At 38.3% G+C, this 13,318-nt stretch overlaps 1 protein-coding gene across 3 annotated transcripts in view; it reads left to right on the plus strand.

Moving 5' to 3' along the window:
- LOC132392580 (cytoplasmic dynein 1 intermediate chain 2-like) overlaps positions 1-13,318 on the plus strand; it is a 113,222-nt gene that overhangs the window by 88,758 nt on the left and 11,146 nt on the right. For all 3 annotated transcript variants that reach the window (XM_059966644.1, XM_059966646.1, XM_059966645.1), the window contains exons 9-11: positions 6,296-6,421; positions 7,923-8,069; positions 11,043-11,156. In XM_059966644.1, coding sequence (XP_059822627.1) covers positions 6,296-6,421; positions 7,923-8,069; positions 11,043-11,156 — 387 coding nt within the window. The remainder of the gene's footprint in view (positions 1-6,295; positions 6,422-7,922; positions 8,070-11,042; positions 11,157-13,318) is intronic.

The following is a 13,318-nucleotide window of genomic DNA, read 5'->3' on the forward strand; positions in this document are numbered from 1 at the left end:
ACTTTCTGGTATAGAAATTGGTGATTATAAAAACTCAGTTTTGCACATTTGCTGCCATCATATCAATTAAGAGCTCTATTATCTAGATAAAATTAAGTTTAATCTTTCATAGACTGTGGGATTGACTTGTCTGAACAAAAAGAATAAACATTAATGGACTGAGTAGACTTTGTCCAACTGAAAAAGAATTTTTGTGCTTTTAGATAGGTTTCATAGACAGAGAACATTACAGTACAGGTCCTTCAGCTCACGAGGCTGTGCTGAACTAATTAAACTAATGATGCCTAATTTCACTAATCCCTTCTACCAACACATGGTCTGTATCCCTCCATTCTCTGCATATTTATATGTCCATGTAAGTGCCTCTTAAATATCTGCCTATCTAATCATATCTGCCTCTACCTGGCAGCACATTCCAGACTCCTACCTGGATTCTGTTTCAATATTACTCATTTGTTCAAGAAAAAAAAGGAAGAATTTCAAAGTTCTGGTTGGTTATGGGTTGACAGTGCTCATTTGTAGGGGCAAAAAGATGCATCAAATACAAATGCCTGAGAAAATAACAAATATGAAATAAATTTATTGTACTAATGTCATTTATATAGATTTTCTAATAACATTTTTTTTAATCACAATACTTGTGCATTAAGGGTAAATTTGTAAAAGGTGAAAAACAGTTTGATGATTAACAATATCATTTGAATGGGGCTTGCAAGCAGTTTAGTTTCAAGGTTAGTGTTAACCATCTTGAATATAGAGCAGTGCAGTATAGGAAAAGGCACTTCAGTCCACAGTGTCTGTACAGAATGATGCCACATTGAGCCAACTCTCTTCCGGCTGTATGTGATCCTTCATTTCCTGTATATTCATGTGTCTTATCTAACAGTCTCTTAAAATATGACTATTGTATCTGTTTCCATTACCACTCTAGCAGCCTGTCCAGACACCTACATCATCTTGGCAAAATGAGAGCTTGCTCAATGCTTCTTCGTTTTGCATTTCTTCCCTCACGTTAAATGCATATCCTCCAGTACATGATATTTCTACCCTGGGAAGCAGATTCTGACTCTTTGCCTTTGCCTCTCATGAATTTTATAAACTTCTGTCAGTTCTGTCCTCAGCCTTTGCCACTACATAAAAACAACATAAGTTTGCCCAAACTCCCCTTGTAGCTCATACCCTGAAATCCAGGTAACATCCTGGTAACTCTCTTCCCCTTTCCAAAACCTCCACATCCTCTCTGTAACAGGGCTACCGAGAATTACATGCAATACTCCAAGCATGGCCCAACCAAAGCATTATATAGCTACCACATGATTTCCTGGTTGTTAAACTTAGTGCTTCAATTAATGAAGGTAAATATACCATATATTTTCTTTACCACCCTATCTGTTTACATGGCCACTTTAAGTGAGCTATGGACCTGAATCCAAAGACCCATCTGTATATTAGTGCAGCTAAGTGACTACTTTCCCCTTATATTAGATCTCCTAAAATGCACATCTCCCACACTTGTTCAGATTAAGCTCCCAACAACCATTTCACCACCTATATATTCTGCTGTAACCTTGCTGCTTTGAATGTTTTTAGAAACATATAGAATCTGCAGCACAATATAGGCCCTTTGGCCCACAAAGCTGTGCCCAACATGTCCTTACCGTAGAAATTACTTAGGGTTACCCATAGCCCTCTATTGATGAAGGCCAATACACCGTATGCCTTCTTAACCACACAGTCAACCTGCGCAGTAGCTTTGAGTGTCCTATGGACTCGGACCCCAAGATCCCTCTGATCCTCCACACTGCCAGGAGTGTTACCATTAATACTATGTTCTGCCATCGTACTTGACCTACCAAAATGAACCACCTCAGACCTATCTGGATTGAACTCCATCTGCCACCTCTCAGCCCAGTTTTGCATCCTATCAATGTCCCACTGTAACCTCTGACAGCCCTCCACACAATCCACAACACCCCCAACCTTTGTGTCATCAGCTTGTTTATTAACCCATCCCTCCACTTCCTCATCCAGGTCATTTATAAAAAGCACGAAGAGTAGGGGTCCCAGAACAGATCCCCGAGGCTTACCACTTGTCACCAACCTCCATGCAGAATATTTAATTTGTGCAGCAAATTGTATTAGAAATGATATATTTTTTAAAAAAGTTAAGTGAGATTGAGATTAGGTAAAAGGATGTAAAGACACTTCAAGGAGATAATCACAAGATGAGTGAGTCAGCAAGAACACGGCAGATACAATTTGCTGTGTAATTTCCAACTGTAATTCCTATTGGGAATCCAGATGGCTTGGCATCAGAAATATCAGGCAATATTTGCTGCACTCCCTTGACACTATAGGATCAGCTTCCTGTGCTCCCCTCAAATTTGTCAGGACCCCATTTCCTTGTTCTCTTTCAACAGTGGATTCATTTGAGAATGTATTATAATGCTGCACAAATTAAAGATGTGTTGGGTTAGGGTTAATCCAGGCTATTGGATATTATTCCTGTCAGAGGGCTTCATCTGATGAAGTAGCTTTCAAAGTCTAGCAGACATCAGACAGCATATTCTGAGGCGCTATCCCTGGAACACTCTGATTACTTTAGTGGCTTAGTAGCAGAGAAAAGATTTTGATGCATTTAGAAACTATTTACAGATATTTAATCACGAAAAATTTAATTTCGTAAACATCCAACATACTCTGGCATTATCTTTGCAAAAAGGATAGGCTATAAAATGTAAATGGTGGTTTTGTACTGATAGCCACATCATGGATGACTTTAAAAAATGTCCCAATTATGATCTAACACTCAATATCGGCCTAGATTCAGATTTTAAACTTCTAAAGTGCTTTGTTCTTTATTGGTGAAAGCAATAACAAAACCTAAACCATAGTGTAAACTGTAGTTGTAATTCTAGCAACTGAAGATCACATGCTAAATTTTCAGCTTTAATGTTTATGAATTTCATGATTATCTTTAGCAATAAACAATTATTTTATATTTCTTATGACTCAACATGAATTCTTTGAATTCCTCAAATGTTTTCTTTTGCTCATTTTAATATTTGCAGCAGACTTCAGCTACATCTGTTTGAAAGTGATGCACAACAAAGTTTTAACTACCATTCAGAGTACTCTCTCTATGACTGAAGCAGTTCAGCTTTCCAGACATCCATGCTTACCCCATCTTCCCGTTGCCTTAACAGGGAAAGAATGCCTTTTGGCCTCACCAACCACCCATGGACCTCTGCATCCAACACATCATTCTCTGCAACTTCCACCATCTCAATGGGGCCCTGCCACTAGAGATATCTTTACTTCACTGTGTTCTACAGGGATGCTCCTTCTGTGATGCCCTTGTCCACTTGTCCTGCCTTATAACAGAAATGCTACACCTGCTCATTCACTTCCTCTCTCACTTTCATTCAGGGCCCCAAACATCCCTTCCAAGCGCGGCAACAATTCAGTTGCGAATCTATTGGACTTGTCTATTGTATCCAGTGCTCCTGATGCAGCCTCCTCTACATAAGACAGAAGAGCAGAATTAGGCCATTCAGTTCAAAGTGTGCTCTGCTATTCTATCTTAGCTGATTTATTATCACTCTCAACTCCATTCTCTTGCCTTCTTCCTGTAACCTTTGACACCCTGACTAATGGAGAACCTATCAATCTCTGCTTTAAATATACTCAATCACTTGGCCTCCACAGCCGCTTGTGGCAATAAATTTTACAGATTAACTCCCCTCTGGCTAAAGAAATTCCTTTTCATCTCTGTTCTAAATGGATGTCCCTCTATAGTCTGAAGCTGTGCCCTTTGGTCCTAGACTCACCCACAAGAGGAAACATGCTTCTTACATCTACTCTGTACAGACCTTTCAATATTTAAAAGGTTTCAAGGAGATTTTTTCTCCCCCCCCCCCCCATTGTTCTAAATTCCAGTGGGTACAGGCTCACATTCATCAAAGGCTTATCATATGTTAACCCTTTCATTCCCAGAATCATTCTTGTGAATCCCCTATGAATCCTCTTCAATGCCAGCACATCTTAACTGCTCACAATAGCCAAGTGCAGTCTGACTGATGCCGTATAAAGCCTCAGCATTGCATCCTTGCTCTTATATTCTAGTCTCTCAAAATGAACGCTAACATTGCATTTGTCTTCCTTACCACTGATTCAACCTGCAAATTAATCCTTAGGGAATCCTGCACAAGGACTCCCAAGTCTCTTTGCACTTCTGATTTTTTGAATTTTCTTCCCATTTAGAAAACAAGCCTACACCTTTATTCATTTACCAAAGTGCATGACCATACACTTAACTACACTATATTCCATCTCCCATTTCTTTGCCCATTCTCCTGATCAGTCTTAAGTCCTTCTGCAGCCTCCCTGCCTTCTCAACACTACTGCCCTTCCACATCTTTGTATCGTTTGCTAACTTGCCCAGAAAGGCATCAGTTACATCATGCAAATCACTCACATATAATATGAAAAGAAGCAGTTGCAACATTAATCCTTGCGGAACACCACAAGATACCGGCTGTCAACCAGATAAGACCTTATTTATTCTCACCGTTTGCCTCCTATCAGACAGCGGATCTTCTACCCATGCTAGTATCTTTCCTACAATACCATAGGCTGTTAAGTAGACTCACGTGCAGTACCTTGTCAAAGACATTCTGAAAATCCAAGTAAACAAGATCCACTGATTCTGTTATGTCCTGAAAGAGGAAATATGCGGTAATGAATTCCACAGATTCACCATCGTCTGGCTAAAGAAATTCCATCTCATTTAAAATGATGTCCTTCTGTTCTGAGGTTGTGTCCTCTAATCCTATTTTGCTTATTATTTCCTCAAAGAATTCCAACAGATTTGTCAGACAAGATTTCCCCTTTAAGGAAACCATGCTGACTTTGGCCTATTTTATCATGCACCTCCAAGTACCCTGAAACTTCCCCCTTAATAATAGACTCCAACATCTTCTTAACCAGTTAGGCTAACTGGCCTGTAATTTCCTCCTACTCCCTCCCTCCCTCTCTTTGTAAAGAGTGGAGAAGTATTCCAGAATCTCATGGTTCTTGAAAGATGATTACTCATGTCTCCACAATCTCTTTAGCTACCTCTTTCAGAACCTGGGATGTAGTCCATCTCTAGCTAGCAATTTATCTACCTCCAGAACTTTCATCTTCCCAAGCACTTTCTCCTTAAGAGCATCAACATATACTTCTGTATCAACCGCCACCCCCCCCCCCCCCCCGGCACTCCTAATTTTTGGTGCACTGCATAATATAATCTCTGCTTCCCAAGGGTTGCTTTACCTTAAGCTCCCTAATCAATTTGATTCATTACACAACACCCAGTCCAAATTTGTTTTTCCCCTAGTGGGCTCAACCAGAAGCTGCTCCAAAAAGCCATCTCGTAGCATTCTACAAATTCCGTCTCTTGTAATCCAGCACCAACCTGATTTTCCCAACCTACCTTCATATTGAAATCCACCATGACTATCATACATTGCTCTTTTTACATTCCTTTTTTGTCCCCCATTGTAATTTATATCCCACATCCCGGTTACTACTTGGAGACTTATATACAACTCCCATCAGGATCTTACATTGCAGTTTCTTACATTGGTGAGACCCAACGTGAATTGGGGGATCTCCGTGCTTTGTTGAGCACCTCTGCTTCATCTGTAAAGAATGGAATTTCCCGGTGGCCAATTATTTAATTCCTATTTGCATTCCCATTCCGAAAGTTAGGTTTGTGATCTCCTTTTTGCCACGATGAGGCCACTTCAGGGTGGAGGAGTAACACTACATATTCCATCTAGGTAGCTTCCAACCTGATGGCATGAACATCGATTTCTCCTTCTCATATTTTTTTCTTTTCCCTTCCCTCTTCTTCTATTCCCCACTCTTACCTCTTCTCCGCACCTGCCTGTCACCTCAGCCTCATATCCTCCTTCTTCCCTTTTTCCCATAGTCCACCTTCCTCTCCGGTCAGATTCCTTCCTCTCCAGCCCTTTACCTTTCCCACCCAGATGGCTTCACCTGTTACCTTCTAGATTGTCCTCCTTTCTCCACCCCCCCCCCCCCCCACCTGTTTATTCTGGCACCTTCCCCCTTTCTTTCTAGTCTTGATGAAGGGTCTCAGTCACAGTCAACTGTTTATCATTTCCATAGATGCTGCCTAACATGCTGAGTTTTGCCAGCAATTTGTGTGGATTTCCAACATCTGCAGGATCTTATGTTTAGCGTTTAAGTTAATTTTCCTTTTCTTTCTTGGTTTCACTATCAATAGTACCCAGAACTCCTTGTTGCTTCGTACAACAATAATGAGGATGCTCCCCATGAACCAGATGGTGTAGCTCTTGTATGGAACATGAAATTTAAGAAAGCAACTCCAGAGTATGTCTTCCACTGCCAGGTATAGTACATCTTGTCTGGGTATGGTGTCCTTTGAAGAAAAACTGGAATTTTGCTGGATAGCTTTTAAAGAAGACTGGACTGTTGCATGAGATTCTTGAATGATTGTCAATGTCATTTCATCAGTATAGCATGGTAATTTTTAACACTTAAACATTTTAGTATATCTATTAGGAATGTTTATCAACATGCAAGACTTTATCAGACTTTAATAGCAATGAAAATAGATCAGATTGATGGACGTACAGATAATATTAGACATTCTAATGTTAATGACATTATCAGGACTAAGCATGCAGATTATAGTGTCACTTTTCCATTGTTGCTTCGTAGTGAATGTAGAAAGATTACCCAATGACAGCAGTTTAGATCTTAGACTTGCATTATAAATTTACTGGTGTTAGTTGAGAAGTGCTCAATGTTGTTAACCTGTTTCCAACCACCAACAGAGTATAATTGTAGCCTTAGAGATCCATTAGTTGACTAAAAATCTAGAGACTAAATGGTAATTTAATGATGTTCATAAAAAGATAAAGCAATTAATGTTTTATGCATAATATATATTACTATTTTCTACAGATAAATAGGTAAAAATAAAATTAAATACTTCGTTGTTCATAAAAATACATTTTTTTAAATGATTTGATTTCAAAATAGCAAGTGCAAGCGAGATGATGTTTGGCCAATGAGCAATTACTTCAATTTTCCGTGTCAGTGTTTTAAACTTGTTAAGATTTTTAAACTGTAGAAGTCTGAATTTTCCCTTGTGTTGTTTTACTTACATCCCTAATTTTCTTTCTGAGGAATAGGTAAATGTTGCCTTTAAAGTATTGGGACTCTGATTAATTTGGCATGATTGTTTTTTAATAGAATTCACAGGTTACACAAATAAGTTTTGCAATGTAGCCAATAGAATTTCCAAAATATGAACATCTATTTTACTAAAATTAGAAATAACCAGTTGCAATCGAAGAATACTTTCAATTCCCAGCTGGCAAAGAATGAATATGAAAGAATGAAAGTTTCTTTTTTCTCTTCCATTCTGCTATTCTCATTAAATGGCTCCAGAAAGTTGGTTATACCACAAAAAAAGGATCACACTGACCAAAACATCACCTTTAGGGTCTTCAGAAAAACTATAAGTTTTAAGTATATTCAGTTCTTGAAAATTGTAATATTTTTACAATTTTACATAGAAGACCATGGACCAAATGCAGGAGGTGGAATGTGGAAGACTGGTATGGACAAGTTGAGCTTAATGGCAGATTCTGTGATTCAAAGAGCAAATTACTGGAATATGTTTTATAAAGGGAATGAATGTTGGTGGAACAAAATGTAACCTAATAAATTTTAACAGGCTGTTTTTATGCATTAGATGGGACATTGAATGAGTTGTAAGGAAATCATATTAGTGAACAACAGGTTCTAATTATTGTATCTACCAATCACATGATATTGAAAAATACTGTTGCTGATATAAAACTAATTTTGTTTTTCAACAGTCATCTGTAATGTCAGCTTCTTTTGCACGATTTCATCCAAATCTGGTCGTTGGAGGAACATATTCTGGTCAGATTGTGCTATGGGATAATCGCAGTAACAAAAGGACACCAGTCCAGAGAACACCACTCTCTGCTGCTGCTCATACGGTACAGTTTAGAACATTCAAGCATTGAAAACTGCTCTTTGCATTCTGAAGTATAATTATAATTTTAAAAGTCACAGATTAAAATGTATTTTGGAAAAACTGATGAAGTAGATCTTCTGATGCTTTACTTTGTAAAATGAATCAATAATGAAACAAAGTGTTGGATCTTAGAAGTCAGGCAGCGTCTGTTCAGGAAGAAATGGAGTTAACATTTCAGGTGAATAATGTTTCGTTGGAAAATGAACATAACTTAAGATGCAGCAAAGGGAAGTGAAGAACAAAGTGAATGTCTGACAACGTGAAGACCAAGAGTATTCAAATGTGTTGTTGGTGTTGTCTGAAAGGTGAAAGAGAAAGTTGATAAATCTTATCCAATCTGTCTGGGAATGTTGTAAATAGAAGGAAATGATGACAAAGTAAGAGAAGAAAACGTTTGCTGGAATTCTCAGGTGTAGCATATGCCCATTGCTGGAAATCTAAAATAAAACAAAACATATGAAAGACTCAGTTGGGCAGGTAAAAAACTGAGAAACACAAGCAAAAATGCTGAAGGAACTCAGCAGGTCAGGCAGCACCTATGGAAAGGAAAAAAATAGTCGATGCTTCAGACTAAATTCTTTAGGCTTTTGGAAATATTTTTCAAAGTGGGATGGAAGCAGAGGCTTGGAATGCTTATAAAGGCAGAGTTAGCTAGATTCTCGATGTGCAATAGATTAATGAGTAGCCTGGAATGTGGAGTTAAGGTCACAGCCTTATCAGCCATGATCTTAATAAATGAAGGAGCAGCTTGAGAGACTGAGTGCCCTACTGCTGCTTCTAATGCATATATACATAACTTTTGGGAACTGCAATGGATACGGTTAAGGACCTGTCTGCTGTGGTAGAGAGGAAACCACTTATAAAGAAAAAGATAGTCCAGAAGTAGTAGAGTGGAAAGTGTCATCAGCTGATGAGACTTGATGGAGCAGGGGGTATTGGGAGAACAGAACAGAAATCTTTGTAGGTAGCAAGTTAGTCAAGATAGCTCTGTGAGTTTGTTGGCTTGTAATGGTTATTAATATCTAGTCCATCCTTTTAAATGAAGGTAGGTGAGTTAAAAGGAAGGGAAAATCAAATGAGGACCATGTAAAAGTGAGATTAGAGCAGAAAGCAAGCTATCATCTTGTTAGACACACAGCAGCTCTTGGGGACTCGATATTGAATTCAGCAGTTTCAGATACTGTTTTTGTTAGAACTGGCCAGTTCAGATACCAGTCCATCAATATGTAAATTCACTTAATTTGTCTTTCTCTGCAGAGCTATCTGAGCTGCTGAGTTTTTCCAGAATTCTATTTTATCTCAATATCCTTGTTCATCACCATCTAAGTACAGTTGCTCCAGAATGATCAGCTATAGTTAGACATCTTTCATCTCCTCTTTCAGATAACCAATACAGGCGTCCCCCGTTTTTCGAACGTTTGCTTTACATCAGTTCGCTGTTATGAAAGACATTAATTACCTGTTTTCGCTAACAGAAGGCGTTTTCACTGTTACGAAAAAAAGCAGCGCGCGCTGAGCAGCATTCTAGCTGGCATTGCTTAAACACGTGCCTGTGAGCATTGTGCTTTATGTCGATTTATTTTGTGCATCTGTTAGCAAGATGAGTTCTAAGATATCGGAAAAGCCTAAAAGAGCGCATAAGGGTGTTACACTTAGCGTAAAACTAGACATAAAAAAGCGTTTCAATCGTGGTGAACGAAGTAAGGACATAGTGAGTTTGGCTAAGGGTTTGTGGAAGTTGACGAAGATGATGTTGAAGCGGTTTTGGCATCCCATGACCAAGAACTGAGAGATGAAGAGCTGATGAAGAGGAAAGGATAACAATTGAAACAATGCTGTAGTGAACGGCCCGAAAGTCAAGTCGTCCAGGAACTGAACGGGAAGCAATTGCGTGAGATTTTCGCTGGAATTGACAACGCTGCAATGATTGCAGCAAAGTATGACTTCAAATTTTAAAGGGTACGTAGGTTTAGGGCGTATTTGCAGTATTGTTTGGGTGCTTACAAAGAGCTGTATGGTAGAAAAATACACGAGGCTAAGCAGTCAAGCATACTGTCGTTTTTCAAGCCTTCCACTTCAGCCATAGCCAACGATGAAACGCGACCTTCGACATTGAGGCAGGCAGACATAGAAGAAGATGACCTGCCTGCCCTGATGACACCCCAGTCTCCTCTACCTCCCACCACCCAACCTCCGACGACTCAGCCTAACACACCATCATCAGTCTGCTCACTGTCTTCCCGATTCCAATAAAGTAGACTGGGCGTACATTATTTCTACTTTATATTGGCCGTGTATTTTTATGTGTTATTTGGTAGCTTCATAGCTTAAAGGTTACTGGAAAGAGTGCTTGCGCTGTGTGTTTTTGCCGCGAGTGCTGCCAAGAGCGCTTGCGTGAGATTTTCGCTGTGGTGGGCAGTGCTGCAATAATTGTAGAAAAGTATTCTTACATTATATATATAGGCTGTGTATTTATCAGACCATTCCTGCTTTTAATGTATGTTACTGTTAGGTTTTATGTGTTATTTGGCATAATTTGGTAGGTTATTTTTTGGGTCTGCAAACGCTCACAGATTTTTCCCATATAAATAAATGGTAATTTACTTTACGACATTCCAGCTTATGAACCATTTCATAGGAACGCTCTACCTTCAGATAGTGGGGGAAACCTGTATCTGTATCACTTAGATTCTTGTGACCATTCAGGAAGTTCCTTAGTTCTCTCCATCCCTCTTCTCTTCAACTTAAGCATGCCTATTCTCAGTACTGAAAAGTAATCAATCTGAAATGTTTTCTGTTTCCCTCTCCACAAATGTTGCGTGCCTTCTGTTATACTTAAGGATTTTCAGCATCAGTTGTTTTTTTTTGAATCATTGAATGATTTTGCACTAATCAGATTTTTAAAATTATTAAACTTAATAATAATCTTCTGCAGCATCCTGTCTACTGTGTGAATGTGGTTGGTTCTCAAAATGCCCATAACCTGATCAGTGTTTCCACTGATGGGAAGATCTGTTCCTGGAGTCTGGATATGCTTTCACAACCACAGGTAATGTAAATAAATTAATTAAAAGCAGATGGTGTTAACTTTTAGTCGGTTTATTTATTTCTGTATATAATCCTTTATTACATACACTCCTAAGCATTTTTAGGATTAAGAAAAATATTTGGAAAATCACTAAAGCTAAAAAGGCTGAAATGATTCACAAAGTTAGTCTTGTATAAAGTAATTAATATTAAAACAGTAAGAAATATGTGTATTTTTCTGCCTATTTACTTTGGTTATAAAAAAAGACAGGTCTCTTCCTGAGGCACACATCTGTTATTTAACAGCTTTTGCTGATGGAAGGGTTGCAATCATAAATTCTCAGGATGAGATCTATAGATGTGATGCTGTGTTCTGTTTCCTTCTGATAAAATGCACTGAAACACTAATTTATTGTGCCTTTATTCTGAGAAAATATTTCCCTTTGTGCTAATTTGTAGAACTAGGGGGCACTGTTGTTTCAGAATAACGAATTACCCGTTTAAAATGGAGATGAAGAGAGGAATTCATACTTTTGGTCATGATACTTTGGATTCTGTACTAGACAACTGTGGAGGTAGTTATCAAATATATTTAAGGAGGAGAGTCATGTTTGAACTACAAGGGAATCAAGGAATATGGGAAGAGTGGGGAAATTTTATCACGGCAAAGATTGGATCAGCCGTGATTTTGTTAAATGGTGTGGCAAGCTGAAAGGACTTTGTGTTACTTTTGCTTTTTTTTCTTGTTTATGCTGCTTTCAGTTATTCAATACTAAATGAAAATCTTTCCTTTTTAGCAGATAACTGAAATTTAAATTCAAGATCAATTTTTCACTGTGCTAAGTGGCTTCAGCGGACTGCAATTTTCATTAGTATTGTTTAGATAGTTTATTGTGGAAATTGTAGACCATTGGACTCAGTGTACATTACGCTGATTACAAGGCAAACCACTTAACCCCCTTTTCAGCTTCTAAACTGTAGACATTCTATCGGCAAGTCACCCTACTTCTTCCTCTGGAATTTCCCTATCTACATTCCTGCTTCATTTCATCTATTGCTGAAACTGTCCTTGGCATTATATCAATAATTTCAGTTCTCTGTTAGATGACTTCCATAAATTCAAGTTTACTTAAAACTGCAGTTCATACCCTAATCAGAATCAGGTTATTATCACCAGCATGTGACATGAAATTTGTTAACTTAGCAGCAGCAGTTCAATGCAATACATAATGTAGCAGAGAAAAAATAAAATTAAAAAGTAAAATCAATTAGTGTATGTATATTGAATAGATTTTAAAAAACATGTGAAAACAGAAATACTGTATATTAAAAAATAGTGAGGTAGTGTCCAAAGATTCAATGCCCATTTAGGAATTGGATGGCAGAGGGGAAGAAGCTGGTCTTGAATCACTGAGTGTGTGCCTTTAGACTTCTGTACCTCCTGCCTGATGGTAATAGTGAGAAAAGGGCATGCCCTGGGTGTTGGAGATCCTTAACAATGGACACTGCCTTTCCGAGATACCACTCCCTGAAGATGTCCTGTGTACTTTGTAGGCTAGTGCTCAAGATGAAGCTGACTAGATTTATAACCACCTGCATCTTCCTTCAGTCCTGTGCAGTACACCCTCCATACCAGACAGTGATGCAGCCTGTCAGAATGCTCTCCACAGTACAACTATATGTTTTTGAGTGTATTTGTTGACATGCCAAATCTCTTCAAACGCCTATAAAGTATAGCTGCTGTCTTGCCTTCTTTATAACTACATCTATAACTTGCATTAGATTCTAGTCATTCATCAACCATATATTTGCTTGCTGACTGGTGTTGGCTCCTGAATAGATCTTGCCATCATTTGTAAATTTTCATCTTTCGAACTCTTCCTAACCACCAACCAATATCTCCATCACCCTATGATATCCTCATTTCTGAATTTCCATACATATTTAGCATTACTATTGGGCAGTATTGCAGGCTTTGCCAGCAAACAACTTACTCTATAAATGAGAACATTTTCTAACCTTTTCTGATTGAATCACACGAGGAATGAAATGTTTCCCTCTATGTTTGAATTTAACTAGCTTACAAGAACTTTCTGTATTGTTTGACACTTTTCTAAGAGAGACATAGCAAAATTTATGTGTATTGCTCACTCTTTGTAATCCAGTAAAATCAAGAATGATGGA

Source organism: Hypanus sabinus, chromosome 4 (genome assembly GCF_030144855.1).
Source record: "Hypanus sabinus isolate sHypSab1 chromosome 4, sHypSab1.hap1, whole genome shotgun sequence".
NCBI classification, from domain to species: Eukaryota; Metazoa; Chordata; class Chondrichthyes; order Myliobatiformes; family Dasyatidae; genus Hypanus; species Hypanus sabinus.